The following is a 25,424-nucleotide window of genomic DNA, read 5'->3' on the forward strand; positions in this document are numbered from 1 at the left end:
GGGCATCAGCTGGAGGGTGCCAGCGACAACGGGAGGTAGCGGATCAACGCACACGAGCAGGGAATGTGTCGGGGGCAGATACCCTGCTCGTCTGTGTACAATGTAGTTGGTTTGCTTTTTAGCTATTCCCGGCCGTCAGTCCACATCCGCTTGGATGTACACAGACCGTAATTGAAATAACCTTGATTTGAAATTTTCATGACTGAAAGGATCCATACTCTTTGGTTCTTTCGGTAAAGTCACGTAGATGAAAAATAATAAAATGAAAATAACTAAATTCAATCACGACGTTTCAGAGGCAACACAAGCTTCCGTCATCAGGTAGTGAATAGTTATTCACTACAGTAATTTTGCTGTGGCTGTTCCACCTGATGACGGAAGCTTGTGCTGCCTCCAAAACGTTGTGATTTAATTTAGTTATTTTCATTTTATTATTTTCTATTTTTTTCATCTACGTGACTTTACCGAAAGAACCAAAGAGTATGAAATAACCTTGAGCATTGTGGTGTCTGGAGATGGCGACGTGGCTTCCGGGATCTAATACAATGTCAGTTGCACTAAACTGGGACTGTTAAGTTCCTGGTCTTGAATATGGGTATCAGCCACACATGGTTAATGCAGGTTATCAAGTGTAGGGGAGTTTATGGTTATTACTTACACAGGAAATCCAGTGACTCCACACAAAATAAATCTACTTGGTCTGTCACTTTATGCATTATAGACCTACTCCCAAGTATGAAACATGTTGGTTTGATATCCATGTCCCACTTCTTGCAGGACATACAATGGGTGCACCCAGTGGAGTGGATATAACGTCTTGTAGGATTGCAACATTTCCAGACGGCTGCTCTGCAACACAAGGTGGTGCACTTCTAACCGGAGTTGGGAGTAATTACGAAACGCGGAAAATTCTTCATCTCGTGATAAACAACGGGACGCCGAAAACCGCAATCGAAATCTGGGGAAATCGTTACAATACGTAATCACGGAGTGACATCCAGGATGCAATTGAACTTCTCCCAATGCACGGCCCCACTCTGCCTCCCTCTCCAACTACCACGACGCTGGTGAGTGAGCCGTCGCTGCCTGGATGGATTGTTTTGTTGTCCTTCACGCCCCCCCCCCCGCCCGCACCTCCGATTAGCACGGTTGGCCATGTACGGTGTGAAAAAAGTTCGACATGCGTACATACAAGGGGGCGAAAACACACGCTTAGAGGTCTTGAGTTCAGTATACAAGTTTTATTCCCGAATAGTGTTCCCATTGACCCAACTCTTGTCAATGCCATTCATTACAAAATAAAACAAAAATAACCCTCTATACTTATTACTGGAAGAAACAACCGTATATGTATTCTTATTGAACAATTCCAAAAAAGTCAAATGTAAAATCTCAAATACAATTCAGAAAAAACAGAAATCCCTTTACCGAAAGGTTCATTAGAAAAAAAAACTCTTTATTCGGCATGCGTCTCAGACGTTGAATTTGAGAAATTCATCAAAAAAAAACTCTGAATCCCTGCCCTTCATACCTTGCATAGATAACCAAACAGCAGAACCACCATTATACAGCACGCCCTCCAACAAACGCAACGTTATGCTGTGTGTATCAAAGTCTTAGCCTATAAAAATGTATTTCCAAATAAAATATATGTACACCAAATATTTTTAGGTTATTTTCTTAACGCAGAACGATAAATAACTTTTTTTTCTCACCATGATTGTTTTTTTACAACGAGTTTGTGTTTTTATATTCTGTAATATAAACTCTTTTTGGTGCTACGAGCACACATATAGCCACGCAGTGTTCCATTTATTTTAACCAATGTCGCCTGATCGGAGGTTTCACCTGCAGATCCTGAAGGCTCCAGTCATTGCATTTATAGATATTTAGGGTTTGGTAATGTACACTGGGGGTTGCGTGATGGTCAGAGGTCAACTCAATACATCTACCTTGTCATCTCTCCACAGTCGACGAGTAACACGCTCTGTGGGCAGTCAACTTTGTTTGAGAGACTTGTTCCTGCCATGGACATGGAGAGTTCACCACCACTGGCTTAGGGAGGTGACAAAGATAAGCAACGGTACTGTGCAATGTGATAAACGGATGGAAATAAATCGTTGCAGTGAAGCCTGTTTTTGTTGGTTGTTCGGCTATTTTATTCAATTCAATAGGCCCAAATCACGAGTTGGCCAGTAATTTTTTTATCAAATTTCTGGTGAACGTGTTGATGCCTCCATTTACCAACTATGGCACGATTCGCCGAGGCAATGCACTTGCACCATACTGTAAAAAAATGCCAAGCTGAGGCAATGCACTTGCACCATACTGTAAAAAAATGCCAAGCTGGAACAAAGTGGCGATGCGCATCTCAGCTGGGGGCCCAGAGCTGGTGGTGGGAGCGTTGCTTGAGAGCCACCGAGAAGGGAGCGAGTGCTCTTACCGGTGCAACGACAGTGGTCGTGAAATGTGGTATTTGGTCACAGCTCAGTAGCATGGCTTGAAATGAAGGTTGGTAAAGCTGACGCGGGAAGGGAGGAGGGGGCTGGGGAGGCGGTGAGCTTTAGAGGGGAGTCGGAGGAGGCGAGCTCAGGCAGCAAGTCGGAGAGAAGGGGAGGTGTGAAGGGTTGGGGGTCAACTCAACCGTTCATCTCTCCACGGTGAAGGAATTAACACCACTTTGTGGGAGGTCATTGGTGCTTATCCTTTGCTGAAAACACGGACGTGGAAAGCCAGATGTGAGGAGAAATTATATGTTCCGAGATGAAGCTGGCTTCCGTATCTTAGATAAATGAGACTATTAAGCCCTTTGTGAATATACTGCTTTCTTTTTTAGAATGTTATTTACCAGGTGAAGCCCAGAGCTATTAGTTATTTTTCAATGACGACCTAGCCACACATGATAGCTTATCGACGTGGCTTTTCATGTGGGAATTTATAGTAGCAGCCAAATAATCTAAACGCATGTTTCTAAAAGTGGAGGGCAAAACCGGAGGAACCCGGAGAAAAATCCACACGACCATGGGGAGAGAACACGCAAACTCCAAAATGTATAGGCATCGTCAGGGTCGGGATCGAACCCACGACCTCCTGCATACCAGGGGAGAGAGATAACATATCCTCTCCACTGCTGGAGGACGTTGTCCCAATGAGCATATGCATGCTGATCGTTCCATCTGACCAGGTGTATTTCCTCCCTTGGGGGGCTTGTTTGATGCTTTTGTAGGAATGTAAAAAAATTCGACTACTGGCCCTGGGGCACCAATGAACATGAGTGCAGCTCCACCACTGACTTGTGCAGGGCGACGCGGTGGTAACTTTAAACCGCTTTCCCTGGCTGCATGGCGTGGCGGTTCGAGTGTTCCACTCGCAGTTATAGTGACGCTAGTTGAGATCAGGTTTGACAGGTTTGACTCCGAACACCGTCAACATCACCCTGGGTCCATAAAACGAGTAACACTTTGTGGGAAGTCAGCAAAAAGCAGCTGTTCTACATTGAGATTATCCACAGCCACAAGGACATGGAACTTCTCGCACTGGCTCAGGACTGCCAATAGGATGGGTGGTGGGTCCCACCTCAACGAACCTTTCAGTGTGCGAACACTGACACTTTGCAAACTAAATGACCTAATGGGTACTGGACATAGACAGTGTGTGCGTTCAACACGGAGTTAAAGTAGATGGCTGGAGGCAGGCCTTGCTGGATGGCACATCAATGTTTAGCCCAGGTAAATAAAGCACTGTGTAATTGCCCACGCTTCATATTGCTCCAACAGGCCTGTGGTTGGGGAAGCACTAAGTGAATATGGAGAAGAATGCACTGATCACTCCGACACAACCGCCACGAGGCCGATACGTTTCACGAGGTGCTGGCAGAATGGTGCACAGGGTAAGAGGGGTAAAGTTGGCAACAGCAGAGAGAAGCGTCCACATTGCCCATGCTGTTTATTCACAAACAAACTTACTCAGATCTGCCCATCTCCTGAACCCCATCTGTCCCATTCTCCCTGTCGGCGCTCGTCCACACGCACCTCCAGCGCTTGTTCGTTAATTCCCGCGGCCTCACATTTGCTCGTCGATGACGAGGTCGGAGTCGATGAAGACCATGTCTATCTCTTCGTCACACCACGTGTCCGGGTGAACAGCGGCTCCTCCCTGCGCACTCGGCACCAAGGCAATCGAAGCCTGCTGCTGGGTGCCGACGACGACGCCACCACCGTCGATGCGCGCGTTACCAACGCCATCTATCGCGCCGCTGCTGTTCTTGCCGCCGCCGGCTCCACCCAAGTAGGGGGGTACGGGGGCGGCCGTGTGCGCGTTGGCGCACGAGTTGGCGGTGGCGTTGTGTGGCCGAGCGTTTGGCGCGTGGACGCTCGCGAGTGACGGAGGCGGCCGCTGCTGCAACGGGGGCTGCACAGAGGCAACTCTGACCGCGGCAGCTGCTGCCGTTGCTGCGATCGTGCCAATGTTTCTGAATTCGGCAGGCGGATGAGCGTTGCCGGCGTGCACGCTGCTTGCCGAAGACGGTGGGTGGGCTGCTGTTGCTGCCGCCGCCGCCGCTGCCTGCGCGGTGGCCGTCGCCTTGCGAGCCGCCTGTCGCTGCTGCTCCTCCTGCTGGCGGTGCGACTTCATGTGCGCGTTGCGGCTCTTCACCTTAGTGAACACCCTGTGCGCGCGTAGGTTGGTCAGTCACAAGAAAAGTGCACGCGCGTACACGATCATGCGGACGGCCGTACACGTGACCGCGTGTACGGCCGCGCCTATCCACACGCAATTGAAGGCATGCTTACACGCAACCACACTCGGACACACATGATGAAACTACAAACTATTTTAATTTGAGCAGGGAAGGCCCACTGAGCTATATAGCTCTTATTCAGAAGTGACCTGGCCACAAATGACCGCTCAACGAAGTGGCTTATCACGCGGAAAATTATAGCAGCCAAATACTCTAAAAGCATGTTTCTAAATGAGGGAAAAACCCGAGGATAAGGAGAAAAATCCAGGTGACCACGGGGATTACATGCCGACTCCAAATATACAGACGTTAGGGTCGGAATCGAACCCACAACCTCCCGTATACCAGACGAGGTAGTTAATATCCCGCCATCATGGTACCTCATGATCACAACAAATATGATCAAATGTATGCGTAGGCGCAAACAACCACGATTCATAATTGGTTTCTGGGTCAGATCGTGTAAGTAAAATGTGTTTCGTAAACCCTCTTCTGCCCAACACAGCCAATTAATAATGTTGTCACATGATGAACAAAAGTGCCGATGTATTGCTGCCTCAGCAGCACACCGGTGTGGTGGGAAAAAATGTCAAAACATTTAACAACTGGGTATGATGTTTCGATAATAGTTAGAACCAGCAACATCAGGCAGTAGCCAGAATTATGAAGACGTCTTGAGTCTTTGGAGGGGACCATGTCCAACACACACTACTGAAGCGGTAATACATTGCCACTTTTGTTCACGTGATAACTTTATAAATTGCCTGTCAGGTGGACGAGTGTTTACGACACACGTTTTACTCACGCGATCTGACCTATTGGTCGCGAAAGTCTATGTGTTAAAAGTACACTTCCACATGTATATGCATACAAAGATCACGTGTATGCACAAAAACATACAAACACATGTCTTACACACGTCTACACATACACACACGACCACATATACGATTACACACAAATCCACAGCATACGGACAAAGACAAAAACACAATCAAAACTGACCTTATAAAATCCACATGCGCACCCTCTAAATACTTGTCTTATTCATATTCTATGGTTCTTTTGATAAAGTTACGTAGAAAAAAAATAACAATAAAATAATAAAAATATCATGACGTTTCTATCGCAACACAAGCGGTCGTCATCAGGAACAGGGAGGTTAGCCTCTGAGGGCAAGCTGCTTATAAAGGTTTAGAGATGGGCGGGGCAGCTAATGTTAATGTAGGAGAGGTCTCCGACACTGGCAGTAGGTTTACACCAATCAAAGAGCTCTTTGCAGTCACGAAAGTTTTGAGTCAAAACTTGTCTTATCCAAAAGGCACTTCTCATAATTGGCAATGGCACCCATGTCATCCTTCAGGGCAGCATTCTCACTAGCACAGGCAGCCACTATGTGGGCAGTGGAATGCCTCTTTATGAGCGACGCGAGAGCGAGCGCCGTCTACTACTAACGCGCGCGTGTCGGGGCGGCCTCACGCACTTGCCGCACTCCTTGCAGGGGAAGATCTCCGTGCCGTCCTCGTCGTAGTGACACACGGCCATCGACGCCTTGGTGCGGTTCGACGACGAGGTCTTGGTGCGAGGCCCCGTGTACGCGACGGACGGCGCGGGAGGCCGGGGAGCCCTCACCGTCACCGTCATCGCCACGTGCTGCTTCTGCTGCTGCTTCTGCTGCTGGTGCTGCTGCTGGTGCTGCTGGTGCTGCTGGTGCTGCTGCTGGTGCTGCTGCTGCTGCTGGTGCTGCTGCTGGTGCTGCTGGTGCTGCTGCGTCAAGGTCGGTAGCCTGGGCCCACCAAGGTGCGTGGCCGCGTGTACGGGGGATAGCCGGGGCTGCGCCGCCGCCGAGGGGGGCGCGGTGTTGGAGGGGGGCACGGCCGTGGGGTGCTGGGCCCGTTCTGCCGGGGCCGGCGGCTGCGGTGGCGCTGGGTTGGGCAGCCGTACTGGGGGCCCACGGAAGGGAGGGGGTGGCGGTATGGCGGGCGGCCCGGGTTTGGCGAGGCCGGTGCGGAACGCCAGGTCGATGCCGCCGTGCACACGGGCGTGGCCGTTGAGCGCCTGCTTGGATGGAAAGATCTGGGGAAGGGAGGGCATCCGGCAGTGTGAGCGGACTCCTGGCGCTGTTTGTGCTCGTGTGTAGCGCGTAGCACGGCGGTTAGCGCGCTGCGCTACGATCCCCGGCGAGCCGAGTTCGATTCCTGCTCACAGCCAACGTTGGTGACGAATATCTGAACCGGTCCTAGGCCTCCCCTAGGTCGACTCAGCCTTAAATGAGTACCTGGTACGGTGTGTAAATATCACCACTGGGGAGAAAAAAGCGAACGAGTGTGGTGTTTCACACACAACATGTGCCCATTAACACCACTTGCCCCAACAGCTTGTGCAAGCTAAATGTAGGATCTTTGTATGTGTGATAAAGTGTGCTTCTGGGCACTACAGCAGCAGAAAACTCCGGCCTCACACTTGCTTCTTTTGACTAGTGCCGGCCCGCGACAGGGACCCCTTGAGGAAGGTAGCCAGGCTTTACAGACCACTACCAACACTCATCAGGATGAGCAAGTGTCAGGCCGGCATTTTCTGTAGCAGCCAGAAGTACGATTATTACATGTGGTGACGTATGTATGTTGAACTTCTTTCACACCGTACGTAGCCAACCGTGCTAATCGGAGGTGCGGGGGAAGTGCAACAAACTAAACACGCGCCACGTCCCCATCCGCTATTTTCGTGAACGCGTGTGCACCCGCAGAGTGCGCGCGCATTTTCTGCATTTCTCACCGCCCCACAGCGTGGCACGTCGCACGTGAACGTCGTGGCGGCAGCGGCAGGAGGGGGGGGCGGCGGCAGAGGGTTTGCGGCCACCGCAGTCCGAGAGCCCCGGTGCGAAGCCATCACCTCCCCTTCCTCCTCCTCCTCTTCCATCACCGACGACGACGACGTGGGAGACGATAGCGACGGAGAGGGGGACGAGGACCGCCCAAGGTCGTAGCCGCTGCTCTCCAGCTCCTCCTGAAATGACGAGCGAAGCCGCGGTGATTTTTTGATGTCGCACTTTCGCGTCAGCAAACACCGGGGGGGGGGGTAGGGGAACCTTTGCGACCGCTGGTGGGCCATATCCGCGACTTAAATTCGCACGGCCTAGCACTTCACACAATGGCCCGCAAAACGATGCTTTCTGTTCATCGCTGGACGCATCTTTTACTGGTAACGTGGCATTTCTTATTGCAGCACGGTGACTTTTAAGTAGTGCAATCGTCTCCACCATTGACTCACCGACCTATAAACTGTCCTGATTTCTGTCTGAGACCTTACAACAATTCACTGGTAATACCACCTCTACTGTACGTAACTCAGCTCACTTGGTATCGTTAATTAAGGACATTTCACTATCTCCAGGTGATTTGCTCGTTAGTTTCGATGTAGTATCTTTGTTTACCAAAGTTCCTGTGCCTGACGCCATTGCAATCATTGAAGATTTGGTCCAACAAGGATTGAATGCTGATGTACCGGCCCTGGTGAGACACTGCCTCACCAACACTTACTTCACCTGGAATGGAACATTCTACAAACAAGTTTAAGGAACCCCAATGGGTTATCCCTTATCTCTAGTTGTGGCCAATGCTTTCATGGAAAATTTTGAGACAGATGCCATCCAGGCATCCACTCTACGTCCGTCCTTGTGGAAGAGGTACGTAGTTGACACTTTCGTCATCTGGCCACATGGCCCGCTAGCACTGAACCAATTCCTCAACCACATCAATTCCATACACCCAGCCATCAAATTCACCATGGAGGTGGAAAAGGATGGTAAGCTACCATTCTTGGATGTTTTAATCGAAGAGAGACCAGATGGCTCAATGAGACACTGTCTACAAGAAAGCCACCCATACGGATGCCTATCTAAAACCTGACTCCCACCACCATCCAGCCCAGAAGAATTCCCTCATCAAAACTCTACACCATAGAGCTCGATGTATTTCCAACCATTATCACCTAGCCAGTGAACTGGAAAAAGTACACCAAGCTCTCAAGATGAATGGATATTCAGACTACACGATCTGTAAAACTATCACCCCAACCGTTGGGAAAGAACCATCTGAGGACCCAATCAAAACCATCACCTTGCCATACATAGCAGGAGTCACCAAAAAGATTTCCAAAATAATGAGCAAACACTAGATCCAGGTTCGATTTAACACAGTACATACAATTCGTGATCTGATCCCATTTGTGAAGGATGTGATCCCTGACATGCAATACCGCGGTGTCTACAAACTAAGCTGTGTCTGCGGCAGTAGTTACATTGGGGAAACTAAGCGACACGTCTCAGACCATGTTGGTGAACATAAGGCAGATCTGAAACACAGTAGGACCAATACCTCGGCCGTGGCTGATTATTGTTTTAATGCGGTGGGCTCACACGAAATTGATTTCTCTAAGATGAAGGTACTTTGCAAACCCACTGACTATCAACAAAGATTAGTTCATGAAGCCATCCATTTATACAGACACAATTTCAACCAAGAAGATGGGTACAAACTGAGCAATCATTGGAATACGTTATCAACCACTTTAAGTCATAACTGGCTGTGATGTTCCCATCCTACCACCTTCCGATGTTAGTTGTTATTTTCGGCTCTCCGATTTTACATTAACATGCTGATCTCTCACGTTAACATAGCAACCTCAGCGCGCTTGCCATGGAGGCCGCTTACCGATTTTACATCAACATGTTCATTTTTACCTGGCAGCCCTTCAATTGGTGGAAAACCAACCACCATCGCGGTCGCCGCCCACCACTTACATTAACATTAGCTGCCCCGCCCATGCTGCTGACATTTGGGCTATGCCCATTTCAAACCTTTTATAAACAGTTTGCCGTTAGAAGCAAACCAACTTTTCCTGATGACGACCGCTTGTGTTGCGATCGAAACGTCGTAGTTTATTGCTATTTTCTTTGAACCTATCTTCGTGACTTTACCGAAAGATATATAGTTCTGAACGCACAGTCAAAAACGCACACAGTCCTCGTGTGATCAACGTTTCAACGAAAGTGTGGTTGATCATCAAAGGTTTGAATTATAAGGTTCCCCCAGTCAAAATGAATCCCTGCTCAAGAGGAGGTGCGGCGCTGCTCATCGATGTTTGCATCAATTGAACTAGTTGTAGAAATTCCATGATCCCATGGCGGGCCCCACCGATGAGAATGCCACTGCTGTGCTGCCAACTGATTGTTATTTCCCCAAATTTACATCGGTCATCCCAAAGCAGGAATCTCCTGAAAAAGTATCTTGGGACTCAGCGAGGCTTTCCTGGCAAAGAAAACGGCATTGGCATTGTCATTACGATTGTTAATACTTTACATGCCCACCCATCAATCTGGCAGTTTTTTGAGTGTACCGTGTTATGAACCTGATGACCCAAGTACGAGTCCTGGCCCCGGCTAAGATCAGTGGTAAGTGAACTGGTGCTGGGCTCTCCCCTTCACCAACCCCACACTGACGTGTGCGGTCAAGTCCCATCGAACAACTCCCAACGATCGACGCAGGGCGAGGAGGCATTCACTCGGCAGGCGACTGACAAAGAGCTGAAAACCATCGAGGTGTTGATACTCCTCCAACCGTACACAAGCGCAAACAGACCAAGCCCACCCCGCTCACCATGTCGCCGGGGCGCATGCCGCAGAACCGCGTGTGGTGTCGTCGGAACTTGATCACCTTCTTCCAGGTGTAGTAGTACTCGACGCACTGTGCCACCGTCTTGTTCTTAATCTGGAGGCAAGGAGCGTGGCGCGCACGTGCCGTTAAGAGCAGCAGCACTCGCACATCTAGCGTGCTGGAGGTCGGGGGGACATACGTTTGATACTTTTGTCTATGTTTTATGCGTGTGGTTTCTTCTATTCTATTTTGTATTTATAAAGCGCCTTTCACCAAGGTGCTTAACAATGCTTGTTGACTAAAGTACAAAATGGAAAGATAAGGGATGGAGGATCAGGTAGTGACTAGGGTGGAGGGAGCGAGGTGGAGGCTACGGCAGTGGAGGCATTAAGGGCATTAGGTGGTGGTGGTAGGGGTAGCGGAAGAGGAGGGGGAAAGGCAAGAGAACAGAGATAGCACCGGAGGGCAGTGCGAAAAGAGGAAAGTGAGGAGGAGGAGTCGCTTGTGGAAGAGTTTGTTTAGACCAGCCGAAAAACAAACCAAGGGCCCCTTTCCACTGACATGAGTGTTGTAATGTCACGATTGTAATCTAATCAGTCTATGAAGACAGCTAAAATGTTATTTTTTCTACGTAGAAAAATATGCAGATGTCATTCAGTCATTCGTACACGATTCAGGCATCGAAACACGTGTGCCAAAATCAATTTACATTTCGGTAAATGATATTTAAATTAGTTCAAAAGCCAGATTCTGGAATAAAATCAAAACTCAAAAGTGATACAGTTCATCGGGTCACTAGGGGGTTGAATCTTCCCATGCCCAACTATTAATAAAACTGTTGATGAAGAAAACCCAAGCACATATTTGCTATTCACCACAGTTCATCAAGGGAGTTCATAGCTAAACGACATGTTCCAGCCCTTACAGATTACACTACATTTTAGTGTCCTGTTTAAAGTCTTCCAGACGTACCACCACCTCCAATTAGCACGATATGGCTACGTACACGATGTGAACCAAGTTAAACATACATACATACAACAGGGGACATGGAACGCTACAGCATGCGAGCAGACACAAGCCAGTCCCTCCAGAAAAACGCGATTATGCGATCGCAAGTTTCCACGCAAAATCAGCCAAAGTCCGCATATTTATGCGGGGGGCGCGTTTTTTCAAATACGCCGCACTTTCGCCGCATAAATTGCAGATTTCCGCGCGCAAAATATGCGGGCTTGCATGATTTCATAATCCCCGCATTTTCGTTGCAAAAAGTCACATATATCTTAGCAGAAAGTTGAAAAATGTTGCGTTTACTTCACACAAGCGCAGCCAATTCCCCTGTTGCTATGGGAACGTTATGAAGTGACGTCACTCATTACAGTTGTAAGATTGCACTTTTTTGTTAGTAGTATATAAATTTACATTACTGTAAGACTGTACTGTTACTGTATTGCTTACGTTACTGTGCACTGAAAACACTTATTTTAACAGAAGATGTCTGTTTTGTATAGCTACCTCTGTAAAACAGGAAGCACACATTTTATTTTTAAATATTTTATTTATTCATTTTTACAGAAGTTGTAGCATATTCATTTTGTAAAGCTACAGAACTTGTTCGACTCAATGTTTTGTAAGTTTGAGCCATCTGTTTGTTAAGGTCTGAAATAAAACAAGATGAGAACTTAAATATTCCCAGCACTTTCTGTGATGTAGTATGCTTGCTTATCATAGGAAGTAATAAGAAATGACTCTTTACATTAAAGTAGTAGCCGAGTGAATAGGGTGTTGGGGGAATCACTTTTTTTTCTCTTTTTCATCAAACCGCAATTTTTGCAAGTTCCCGCAATTTTTGCAAGTTCCCGCAATTTAATCGCATAAAATTGCATAAATATCCCGCATATTCCATCGCATTTTTTAAGAAAACGTGCCGCATAATCAACGATTTTTGCCCGCAACAATCACCAAAAAACTCCGCGTTTTTCTGGAGGGACTGACAAGCGCGCACCTTCTTGTGCACCAGGATGAAGTCCTTGTTGTGAGCAGCGATTGCCTTGTAAAAGAGCTTCTTCTCCAGCGGCGTCCAGTTGTCCGACCCTGCAAGTGGTGCGAGGTGATAATCAATGACGCATTTCACGAGCAGCCAGCACAATAAGTTCACATTGGCTGTGCTATTACAGAGAGATTAACCCGACGATGCGGATTTGTCCACGAATGACTGGCTCAGGGCTGTCAGGCTGCATGTAGGCACTGCCTCGAACTCCAGGCATGGAGACACTTGATGACTTGAACCTGTTTGTAATGCGATGATGTACACTGTGTGTTTGTGGATAGGTAGGACTAGGTGTCGCTACAACGATTACATTACTTTATATTAATCCAGTCATCTCACACATGATATATTGTTGTCCCCCACCCCCGCACCTCCAATTAGCATGATTGGCTACAGCCCGCACGAAAGAAGTTCAACATACATACACAGAACGGCACTCCAGTATTCTGTATTGCGATGGTGAATGCCACTGCTTTATATTGATAGATGGGCAAAGGTGGTGCCGGGACGATGGCAGCACGCAATCAGGCCGCGAGTTAAATCCTCGTTGGGAGTCAACTCGACCCATCATCCCTCTGTAGGGATAAATTGAGGACCACTGTGTGGAAAGCAGCGGTTGATCTTCCAGAGAGCCTGAATTTCCACCGCTGGTTCAAGGATCCCCCCAACACTCGTTTGCAGCTGGGAAACGACTCTGACTGTGCATTACTCTTAGGAATGTCACGGCGATGCATCAATGCATCTGTTTAAGAGCGATCCTAATGCTCATGGTACAAGTAGATTATTAGCAATGTGAAAATTACATGCAAACGACACAATGTGATCCATACACTTAGGCGAACTGAGCAACAACAACTATAAACACGTGAAAAAATAAACCCTCAGTGAGACAGTGAAATAATGGACAGAATGAATCAAATCTTGATTGGAATTGCAACCAGGAATCATGAAAATCGATTTAATTGCTGGGGTATTCACTGTCAAATGCCTAATAAATGTAACACGACCCAAAGTCTAACGTGGCAGTGTTTTGTACCGAGAATGAACATATTAAGAAGCTGTGGGCAGCAGCCCGTAGATCTGCATGGCAGTAATTGGTGCATACTAGCATTCATGCAGTGATACCCAGCGACCTTCATATGAAGCATTCTGCACCTTGATGCCGTCAAAGAAAAGACGCACAAATGTATTTACGCTGAACTTCTTTCGTACCGTACGTAGCTAACCGTGCTAAACGGAGGTGCGGTGGAGGGGGGGACGACAACAAAACAATCCATCCATGCAGCGACGATTCGCTCACCAGCGTAGTGGTAGTTGGAGAGGGGGTCAGAGGGAGGCAGAGTGGGGCCGCGCAGCAGGAGAAGTTCCATTGCAGCCTGGACACGTGCACACGCACGGCACACGCGGAGGAGGAGACGACACGCGCAACCGTTACAGCAGAGGTGGGGGAGCTGACAGCATGCGGGGGGTGGGGGGGGTATTCCGCTTCGTTTTATACGGCCTGTGGCCACGTGGGGCTTACCACTTTAAAAGGCCGGCAAACGATATTCATCGGTCACTGCAAGCAAACCAAGCTTGATCGGACAATAGAGGAGAATAGTTTTGGCGTGGTAACACCGCGTTTCTCATCTTAGCACGCTCAGTTGTTTCTGTGGGCCAAATACACCTCAAATTTTCATTGTATATGGAACCGTGGCCATACGAGGCTGACTACGTGCAAACGACCCACAATCGGGACTTACCGAAAGAATCTTAGTCACTCTGATTGGGCATTAGAAGGGACTATTTTCTATCTGGCAAGGACCTCTTGAGGTGACAGAAGTGCGACTGCGGTGCGTTGTAATGTTGCTCAACCAAAGGTTTTTATTAAAGTCATATTATGCCTTTCCCTACCCCTGCATTATATGCTGCTGTGGGGGAAGTGTGTTAACCCCCTGGCCTAACACCAACAATACCATTTGCATCCGACTCAATTTATCGTGAATGAAAGACGCAACCCAAAAAACAAACAGATGCTGTCTTGTAGATACACACCTAGGCTGTGTCACGCAATGTCCAACAGGCGTTTGAAGATTCATAAATGAGAAAAAAAAGTCGAAAGTTAAAGCCACGTTGACCTTCAGACTCACTACAGCCAGCGCCGTTAGTGGCGACACAGCCACGCTGGAGGCCCCTCACCTCCACCCGCGAGGTGGTGGCCCCTGACCACGGCTACATCCATGACAGGTGGTGGTGCATGCTGGAAGCCTCCTCAAGTTAGTCTAACGGAGCCCACCACATGCAGGGAGATTTGAAGCCCATTATGGTGGCAACGGCCTTGCAGCCCATAGCCAGGATGAGAGGCAAAGCATTCGGTTTCTTTGTTCACGCAAGAAGGCTTTTACTGCCGTGTTTTGGTGAGGCATCATCAGCCTTGGTGCAAATAACTAAAAATAAGGCCTCCTGTCCAATGTCACTCCTCCTTACAACCCCGAACTTCTCTGGCTCGAGGGCCCCGGTGCAGTTGCACTGCCTGCACACTTGGTAGCTAAGCCACTCACCCAATATTGTTTTGGTTGGGTCTTCCTTTCAGGAGACTGGGACACTGATTCTCCCTGATTAATTGGTTGTCTATGGGCTGTGTGTGGAGGAGGTGGGGAGTGGTAGTGTAGTGGTTAGCAAGCTATGCTACGAACATGGTGACCCGAATTCGATTCTGGCTCAAGGCCACCAGTGACGATTATCGGAATACGTTCTGGGATTCCCCTAGGTCGACTCAGTCTCAAATGAAAACCTGGTGCGATGTGTAAACATCGCCGCTCGAGAGACAAAGGCAGCCGGGCATGGTGCTGGCCACCCACCCACCCCCTTTGCTGCCGTGCCGGCCTTCATAAGTGCTCGCAAACAGCACTTGCCCCAACAGTATGTTAAAGGCTATATGGGGGACCTTTGTATGTATGTTCAACTTCTTTCACTCCGTACGTAGCCAACCGTGTTAATCGGAGGTATGAGGCGGGCACTGTGTGTGTGTGTGGGGGGAGTACGGGACATGAGGAGGAGGGGGGGGAGAGAGGAGGAGCCGCACCATGACATCTCCATGGCTGCGGTGCAGGCAGTGCAGCGCCAGCTCGCGATTGGTGCCACCACCTGGCAGGGCGCTGGAGCACGCGAGGTTCAGCACCTGCTCCACTGCAGCACACAGAGACAAAGACCCCACGTGTAGCCTTAACAGACTAAATCTTGACTTAAAGCTTTCGTGACTGCAGGAATTCATATTCTTTGGGTCTTTCGGTCAAATCACGTAGATAGATTCAAAGAAAATAACGTGTTAAAAGTACACTTCCACATGTATATGCATACAAAAATCACGTGTATGCACAAAAACATATAAACACATGCCTTACACACGTCTACACATTCACATACACACACGACCACACATTCGATTACACACAAATCTATGGCATACGCACAAAGACAAAACAGACCTTACAAAATCCACATGCGCACACACAACACACGACTGGACACTTTGCCATGGACTCGCACACTCTAGATACTTGTCGTATTCATATTCTATGGTTATTTTGGTAAAGTTACGTAGATAGAAAATAATAATAATAAATTAATAAAAATAAAGTGAATAAAAAAAAAATATCACAACGTTTCGATTGCAACACAAGCGGTCATCTTCAGGCACCTATCGACGTGACTTTACCTTAACAGACTGTTGGGGGAAATGTTGTTAGCAAGCACCTATGAAGGCCGACACAGCGCAAGAGGGGTTGGACGCCAGCACCACGTCCGACCATTTTTGTCTCCCGAGTGGTGATGTTCTTACACACCGTACCCTGTACACATTTGAGGCTGAGTCGACCAAGGTGAGGCCCAGGACTGGTTTAGATAATCACCACTGGTGTTGCCCGTGAACGGGGATCAAACTCGGGTTATCAGATTTGTAGCGCAGTGCGCTAACTGCTACACTGCCGCTCCCCACACACGTGTGCATGTACACATAAGCACAATCATCCACACCAATACAATAATAGATACGCAATTATACAAGCATACATAGGAGCCGAACAAAGATACAGGCACACACGCGCATAACAACTACAACAGCTGCCATTTGTCACTAAGTGGCAGTGACGTCACCACAGCGCACTTTGAAGCCACGTGAAGTGTCGATGGCATCCTTTGACACTTCACGCGCGCACACACTCCCACGCACATGCAAGTACTTACGCACAAATGAGCATATATGCACCGACTTGCACACAAGCAAACATACACATGTACAAAGGACAATGTTACCCCCCTATAGCCTTATTGACTGTGAAAGCCAAGTGCCGTTAGTGAGCACTTATTAAGGCTTGCACACAAGGGGGTTGAGATATGGCCAGCTCTGGATCCAACCAACTTTGTCACACCCCAGTGCACATTTACACAGCATTGAAAGCTGAGTCAGCTAAGGTGAGGTTCAGGATGGGTTCAGACAAACCACTCGCCACTGCGATTGCTCATGGCCGGGAATCAAACCCCGATTGCTGATCTGTGCACAAACCTCAGCACCATTGCTCCATAGTCACAACCAAACATGTGCACACAACGCCACGCACCTTAGCATACAAGCAAACACAAATACAATGATTCCCCGTGTAGCCTTTAACAGACTGTTGGGGAAAGTGCTGTTAGTGAGCACCTACAAAAAGGCCAGCACGGCACAAGAGGCGTGGGTGGCCAACACAACGCTCAGCCGCCTTTGTCTCTCCAATGCTGTGGCTGAGTCGACCTACCCAGGACTGATTCAGAGAACCATCACTGGTGGTGGCCGTGAGCAGGAATCGAACCCGGGCCGCCAGGTTCGAAGCACAGCGTGCTAACCACTGCTCCACCGTTCCCCATACATGCACAAAAAGACAAAGATCCCCCGTATAGCCTTAACAGACTGTTGGGGCAAGTGCTGTTAGAGAGCACCTATGAAGGCCGGCATGGAACATGAGGGGGTGGGTGGCCAGCACCACGCCCGGCCGCCTTTGCTCTTCCGAGTGGCGATGATTTTATACACCGTACCAGGTACTCATTTGAGGCTGAGTCGACCTACAGGAAGCCCAGGAGCGGATCAGGTAATCGTCACTGGCGTTGGCTGCGAGCGGGAATCGGACTCGCGTCGCCGGGTTCATAGCGCAGCGCACTAACTGCTCTACTACCGCTCCCCACGACAAGAACACATATGAACACGAGGGCTCCAGCAGACTGCACGAATCAGCCCAGGGAACCACCACCCGGGCAGCAAGCGAGCGAGCGAGCGCCCATCCTCGCAGCGAGCAGCAGTCACCTTCGGCCATCGTGTCGGGCTTGGCGAGATCGGGCCACGGCTGCCACACCATGTGGGCGGGGTGCTTGTCCTTCTCCACGAGCCGCTTATCACGCAGATGGGGGATGTCGGCCTGGAACGCGGGCCCGATGTTTATATGACTGCACACAAAGACAAAGATCACCCGTATAGCCTTAACGGACTGTTGGGGCAATTGCTGTTAGCGAGTAGCACCTATGAAGGCCGGCACGGTACACGAGGGGGTGTTTTTACACACCACACCAGGTCCTCATTTGAGGCTGATTCAACCTCGGGGGAGGTTCAGGACCAGTTCAGATAATCGTCACTTGTGTTGGCCGAGAGCGGGAATCGTACTCGGGTTGCCAGGTTGGCATCGCGGCGCACTTACCGCTACACCACCGCAAACCTCTACATACACGAAACAAAGATCCATGTACTATTTCTTCAAAGACTGTTGGGGAAAATATTTTTTGTGAGAACGAATTAACAACCATAGTTTGGTCAGTGTCATGATCTCGTGTCAATTCTTCCCCTTCCACGCAGCCTTGCTGTGCAACAACGTGTGTGTGCTTGCGTGTGTGCATTTGCTCAAGGGGTGTGTGCGCTCAAGTGTCTGTGTGTGCGACTGTCTGCGTGAATGAGCCGATACATTGGTGTGCACATGCACATACATGTGTGTGTGTGTATATGGATGTCTGTTCTCGTTTAGTCCGAGTGCATGTTTAACTCACGGCTCAATCTGCAACTCTTCCCCTGCAGATGTGACCGCACTGCTCGTCTCTGCACTCACTGCAAGGCCAGACGACGCCACAAAGACGAAGGCACCTCACTTAGACTCATTGATGATACGGGCATTCATATGTACATGGCCTATGATTCACACAGAAGTTGCTGGGATCGTAGCACAGGAGGTGAACGACTCTGTCACTCGTCCCCAAGTGTAAGCAAACACACACAAACACAAATATTAAACAAATTTGAATATAAAATGTGACAAACTCTTTAGTACACATGGTATGGCCAACAACACCACCCCCCTGGCCAGCTTCGTCTCCCCAATGCTGATGTTTACACACCCCGCACAAGGTATTCGTTTAAGGCTGAGGTGGACCAATGGCGGGTCAAGGAGCAGTACAGACATCACTCATCACTGATGCTAGCCATGGCAGGGAATCAAACTAAGACTGTGAAGTTTAGGGTGCAGTGAGTGAACTACTCCGTGGCCAACTTTGCCACTATTTCCCACAAACACACAGTCTTCCAATCACTCATATGCGTACCAACGCACGCAACGTTTGAGACACACTCGCACAGCAAACACCCCCGGCACAAATAGCGCAGGGGTGGGGAAATCTTTCCCATGTGGTCCACGAGTGGTACAACATTGAGGGCGCCACGGTGGCGAGATGTTAACTACCTCGCCTGGTATACAGGAGGTTGTGGGTTAAATCTAGACCCTGTCGCCTGTATATTTGGAGTTTGCATGTCTCTCTCCCTCTGGTCGCGTGGCATTTTCTCTGGGTCCGCCAGTTTTTCCCTACACATGCGTATTTGGCTGCTATAAATTTCCACGTGATAAGCCACATCCGTTGAGTTATAATTTGTGGCCAGATCGCCTTTGAAAAAAAAGATCTATACAGCTCAGTGGGTCTTATCTGGTAAAATTAAATACAAATAGTAAAAAAAAAATTGTAAATCAAACAGCGGGCCGCATGTGGCCTGCAGGGGCCCCATTGATTCTCAAAAGTGCCGCGCGACCAATCGCCAACGGCGGCGGCAACCGGTGCGGTGCGGTGCGGTGTGGTGCGGCCACCTCACCGGTGCGGTTGAGCAGCGTGCGCGGCGTGGTGAACGCTGGCGTGGCGGCGCCGCTGGGCGGAGCCCCGGCCGCTGACAGCACCGTGCTGAAGTAGAGGCCCGTGCCGTGGCGGATGGGGCTCAGCATGGGCGGCGGTGTGTAGGGCGGCACCGCGGCATCGGCCGCCAGCGCGCGTGGCGATCGCAGCTGGCTCTGGTAGAGTGTGGCACCCGGGTAGGACTGCGACACCGGCAGGGTTCCCGGAGGAGGGATGATGAGCGGGTCGGGGCGATGCCGGTACTTCCACTTGCCCGGCACAGAGTGCTTGCGTGTGACCTCTTGCCGCGACGATGGACGCTGTGGGAACGACATTGAGGCGGCTGGCTTAAGCACGGAACGTTGGCTTCCCCGATGTCCGTTTGTTGTGTGTATGTGTTGTGTGTGTATGCCAAAGCACGCATATCAAGCGTATCCTCTTTCTAAGTTGAAGAAATTCCACGATTTGATTAAACATGAAGATTGATTTTTTTCTTGTACTCTCTCCAATTGTATACTACCGTCTCGTTTGTACGGTCTCCAAACTCTCACTTTGTTTACGTTTCATTTAATTCTATCGGCCTAAATAAAACATTTGCGTAAATTTTAACTATATCTTACACGCACAATTTTGTGCACGTACCTGAAATGGTAAGAACTAATTCTTGATACATGCACAATATTGTACGAGTATCAGTTATTAATTAACAATTAATGTAACGGTTTTATGTGATTCCTGCTGTGATTACAGGCTAGTACATTCATGGATTCTTGAATCTTGACATTTCACTGCATCACATGGGGGTGGGGCACATTTTTTCTGGTTTTCATTCGAAATGGGCTCTCAATTACTTAATTAACCCTCAATTGTCAATTTGACCTTTTTCATTGTTTTAAGCTGTTAAGCAGTTGGAGATTTCAACATCTCTCTAAACCCTACAGGAAGGCAGCCCTTGAAAACCTCAGTTGTGTGCCCCGGGCCTAGTGTGTGTGCTCACATGCTCTGTCTTCGTGTGCGGGTGTACAGCTTACGCGTACACAATTGTACGCAAACACACATCTGCATTCAGTTGTCTGCGTGTGTGGTGTGTGTATCTGGATGCCCAAGCACCTGCTGTTTGGATGGAAAGAGGGGGATAAAATGTATGCGGCACGAGCTTCAGAAGAGATAGATTGATGTGGTACAGAAGTATGTGGATCTGATTGATCTTGCTGATAACCTGTCCGAGTGTTATCAACATCTGTGGAGAAGGCTCGTGAAGAATGCCCTTGGGCAGTTAGAGGCAGTCGCCCTCCAACAACGGAGAGCAGAGGAGTGACACTCACAACAATGAGTAGAGGCGCTCGGCAGCTAAAGCGCTGCAAAGTTGGCACAGTGCAGAGTATAGAAGGTGCATCTGCCAATTATCTCAGCCAAACGAAGACACTAGGGTCTGTTCCGTGACCTCCTGCCAGCGAGCATTTTACTCTTCACTTGGCCTCAAGGTGCACCTAGCCTGGCAAAAGTACCGTGGTGATGTCACCGCCGCTTAGTGGAGAACGGCGGTGGATGTTGTTGTGCGTGCGTGCATGCATATACTGGCACGCACAGCATGCACATCTATGCGTATGTCACGTGCGTGTAACTAAGCGAATGCTTGCGCGCGCTCTTGCCGTGCGCGTGAGCTGTGCGGCACGCACGTGCGGCGTGTCCGCGAGGACCGTGGGCGGCGTCACGGCCGGCAGGGTCGGCGGGGCGAGCGTGGGAGGCGGCGGAGTCTTGGCAGGACCCGCCTCGGAGACACGCTTCAGCACAGGCATGCGGTCATCCGGCGCAACGCCCTCGCCGGACAGCGGGCGCACAGGCACCGACGACACGGGCACCGACACGGGCATGACGAACGGTGCCGGATCGCTCTGCTGCTCGTCCGGGTCCTGCTCGTTCCAGACGACAATAAATTGTCCCAATCACCACCACCAGCGCCGCCGTCGTCGGCATTAATTTGTAAACTCATCACTGTAAAAAGGAGTCTTTAACCACAGCACCACACAGCAATACTGTATATATGTCTGCCCAGTGCAGGGTTAGGGAACTTAAGGCCTGCACCAGCCACATGAGGCCGCCCACTTTGAAAGGGCCCACAAATGTAGTTTTTGGGATTAAAACCGTAGTAATGTACCTGCAGCAGTTCTGTGAAACGCTTCCCAGGCTGGGAAACCTAGAGGCTGATCTCTAACATTGGGTATGAGGCTACCTGGTGCAAATATTTCCAAATAAAGATTATCTTGTAATGAGGCCAATCGTAAAATTGTAATGTTATTATTTTTGTTTACAAACGTGAAGAAACAAAAGAGGCAATGTATGCCACACTTTTGACAGTCACACCCCCCACACCCAATGACTTAAACGAAACAAATCAACCCCATCATAATAATAAGTGGTTCTTTACTTCATTTGGAATATTTCAGCACTGAATTAAACATTGCTGGTTTAAAACCCAGGGGATACACAGCTCTATATCAGGGCATGTCACAATGTGGAAGAGGCAATTGAAGGGACCTCGCTATTGATGTTGACTGCCCCCCATCCCCCCCTTCCCACCTCATTCCCCCCCCTCACCCCCCGCCCAGAAGTACTTACCCGGAAATAGGGTACGTCCTCAGATCGAACGTCGGCATCCAGGCCTCCCGACAACGGAGTGGTCATTGAGTGCTCCAAGGCATGTTGGGATAGCTCTGGTGGGCATGGCTCACTTGCTGGCTTGTCTGCCTGCATACTCGCTGGTACCGGCCTGCATACAAGCAGAGTGCAACTTTTCATAAAGGACAACCAAAGGGTCCCCGGGTTAAATCGGGGCGTTTCCCATTTAGCAAGCCAGACATGGAAGGACGCTATTTCGGTAACTGCATTAAACAGAACCCAGTGATTGTTTTTTCGTTGCATGTTCCTTTCAAGACTATTGTAAGAGTACCATGGACTCTCGCGCGCGCACACACACACACACACCGACTCCTACCGTTTCTCGCTGCTGTGCGTTGGTGGCTGGGGCCCCAGTGCAGCCATTCCAACAGGAAGGCCAGCTCCGATCACCTCCACCGCTGCCTGCTGCTGTTCCCGTGCCTGCTGCTGCGCCAAAGCTGCTGCTGCTGTGGCCCCTGCGAGCACCACCTGCTGCGTTCCATCAGTCAGCTGCGCCAGTCTGTTGCCGCCGTGCTGCAACTGCAAATGCTGTTGCTGCTCTTGCTGCTGCAGTTGTTGCTGTAGCTGCTGTTGTTGCAGCTGCTGTTGCTGCTGCAGATGCTGCTGCTGCTGTAGCTGTAGTTGCATCTGTTGCTGCTGCATTAACTGAATTTGGTACGGATTTTTTTGGTTCATCGGGTTATGCTTAAATTGCTGTTGCAGTTGTAGCTGATGCAACTGCTGTTGCGACATAGGCATGCCTTGTTGTTGTTGCTGCTGCTGTTGCTGCTGCTGTTGCATGGCATGCGACTGCAGCTGTGGCTGCATGTCAGCAGTCTGTTGCACTTGCAAGTTATTGTTCCTCAACTGCTGTTGTAGCAGAAACATCCCGGCCAGATGTTGTTGCTGCTGCATTTGCTCTTGTAAACGTTGTTGCTGCTGCTGTTGCTGCTGCTGCTGCTCCTGCTGCTGCATTTGTTGCTGCATTTGTTGCTGCTGCCGTTGCCGCTGCTGCATCTCCATCTGAATTTGCTGCTGTTGCTGGTGAGTGCTCACTTGTGTGGACTGTTCAGGTTTTACCACCAACAGGTGTCTCAGAGTGCTTCCCTGGAGGGTGGCTTGTTGCTGCTGCTGCACTTGAGAGGGTGGCGGTTGCAATCTCTGCGCAAATGTCTGCGTGAAGGAGTTCAAGTCATGCAAGGCTCCAGATGCTGCCCTCTGCTGCTGCTGCTGTTGTTGCTGCTGTTGCTGCTGCTGTTGCTGCACCTGCTGCTGCTTTTGTGGCTGCTGTTGTTGTGGTTGCTGCTGCTGCCGCTCATGCACAGTGCCCTGCTGCTCCACACCATATCCGCCGTACTGCATGCCCACGTAGCCCACGTAGGCGCCCACGCTGTTGGGCCACTCGCCCAGCGACATGCCGGTGTCCGCTGGCGCCACTGCCTGGCTCCCGTGGTTGACGGTGTGCGGGAGGCTCGCCGGTCGTGGCGGCGGGTCTATATCAGTGCCTCGGTGTGGCGGCAGCAGCGCTGGTTGGAGGGCCGATGGCTGCTTGCCCGCGGGACCCGACACTCCGACCGCCGCGCCCGCCACTTGCGCTTCGGTGGCGACGCCGGCAGCGTTGGCGGCGTCGACGGCGAACGCGCTGCCATACAGGTGCGAGTGTGGGGCGCCTGGAGGCTTCCCGCCATCCCGCGAGTGCTCCTCCATTTCTCTCGCGCGCGATCCCAGCCGCGGTAACCGCAATTTGGCTCAGGTCAAATAAATAAAACGCATGGGAGGAACTAAACGGCTACGGTGATAGGGGGTGGGGGGGGGTGTGGGCACAGCGTCATCAGGAATGTGCAAGAGGAATAATCGCGTCGGGGGCGGTTTTGTCGACACTGCCGTTGCTCCGGATCAATGGCAAAATCAAACGTCGAGTCCCTGAGACATGAAAGCTTGAGTGAGTCTCGTAAATTTCCACTTGTAGTATTTCACTGTCGAAAAATAACACGGCAAAATGTATTAAACTATCGCTCTATTTTAATGTAGGTTGTCAGGCCTTACCGCCAACCAAACGTGCATTGTATTTGGAGGGACTTCGATATATATCCGTCTTCCCACTTGTGAGCGTGTCTCTGTGCGTATTTGGGGTCTTCTCTCCCCCCCGTTCCCGTGCTGCGATGGAGTGGGTCACATTGCGGGGACGGACGCGATGGTGACACTAATCCAATCAGGGCCCAGGTCTCTCATCTTCCTCTGCGGCCTGCAAGACATAATATCAAAGCCGTGTAAAGCTCTCTCCCAACACATTACAATGCATGGCATAACATTCCATTAAGGTGAGACAAAGGGAAAGATCGTTTCCGATTTTTATAAGCTCAGGTCCGGCACCTCGATAGCTACATCCATGAGTTTACAAGTGGCATGTGGTGTACAGGTTTGAGTTACCCTTTATGAAGGATGTGTTGTTGTATGGTCTCCCTATAGCCATTAAAATAGGGTTTTTTCCCCTGCACAATTAGCATGAGGCAGTGCTCATATCTGTTGATGGCAAGCAGAGAAAATATTTAATCTCTATGTCACTGTCCAATCTATCCATAGGTTAAGCACTATTCACTTGCCACAAAGTGGTACTCATTTCATAGAAATTTAGAGGTTCTGATGAGATGAACCAACTCCTGATTGGGATTTAAACTTATGACTTTGCTTAAATGTTGTACCACTTCTCGTAAGACTCTAATATTTCAGATTATCGTCTCTATCTATGAAAAGTTAAAGTCTGAGCGCTGTGTGTATGAATAGGATGTTGTTTGAACGGAACCTGTTGTGTCCAGTCCCTAAAAAAAACGAGTGAAGTTTAAAAAAAGACGTGTCAACTGAGTCTCCAGCTCCAGGAGCTGCTCTTTAACAAGTTAAATAGAAAATACAACTTCTGGGCTTTTGGGTAACAGTGCACGTGGAAGACGCAAGGAATTTAACAGCAGGATATAGGGTAGCCCACATGGACGTTCTGATGCCACGTGTCAATGCGTTGTCGATGTCATTATAGAAAAAGGAGGTCACGATGGGTTTGGCACATGTGCACGACAAACGGCGGCAGCTGATAAGGCCCGGGAACTCAAGTGGCATCCAGAAGCTGAGGACTAAGGGGAAAATAACAGGACGGTGGTGGTGGTGGTGATGCGACTGT

At 49.6% G+C, this 25,424-nt stretch overlaps 1 protein-coding gene across 5 annotated transcripts in view; it reads right to left on the bottom strand.

Moving 5' to 3' along the window:
- Nucleotides 1-1,226: 1,226 nt before the first annotated feature.
- The window catches only part of LOC133352670 (transcriptional-regulating factor 1-like), a 79,780-nt gene continuing 55,582 nt past the window's right edge, over nt 1,227-25,424 (bottom strand). For all 5 annotated transcript variants that reach the window (XM_061568454.1, XM_061568456.1, XM_061568457.1 and 2 more), the window contains exons 3-15: nt 22,590-24,497; nt 22,214-22,364; nt 21,274-21,507; nt 19,578-19,914; nt 18,491-18,548; nt 17,760-17,899; nt 15,507-15,610; nt 13,743-13,818; nt 12,398-12,486; nt 10,396-10,506; nt 7,514-7,744; nt 6,222-6,814; nt 1,227-4,666 (exon numbers count right to left, since the gene is read on the bottom strand). In XM_061568454.1, coding sequence (XP_061424438.1) covers nt 4,063-4,666; nt 6,222-6,814; nt 7,514-7,744; nt 10,396-10,506; nt 12,398-12,486; nt 13,743-13,818; nt 15,507-15,610; nt 17,760-17,899; nt 18,491-18,548; nt 19,578-19,914; nt 21,274-21,507; nt 22,214-22,364; nt 22,590-23,959 — 4,098 coding nt within the window. In that variant the 5' untranslated portion in view covers nt 23,960-24,497 and the 3' untranslated portion in view covers nt 1,227-4,062. The remainder of the gene's footprint in view (nt 4,667-6,221; nt 6,815-7,513; nt 7,745-10,395; nt 10,507-12,397; nt 12,487-13,742; nt 13,819-15,506; nt 15,611-17,759; nt 17,900-18,490; nt 18,549-19,577; nt 19,915-21,273; nt 21,508-22,213; nt 22,365-22,589; nt 24,498-25,424) is intronic.

This window comes from Lethenteron reissneri, chromosome 41 (assembly GCF_015708825.2).
Source record: "Lethenteron reissneri isolate LAM-NWPU_2019-01 chromosome 41, ASM1570882v1, whole genome shotgun sequence".
Lineage (NCBI taxonomy): Eukaryota > Metazoa > Chordata > Hyperoartia > Petromyzontiformes > Petromyzontidae > Lethenteron > Lethenteron reissneri.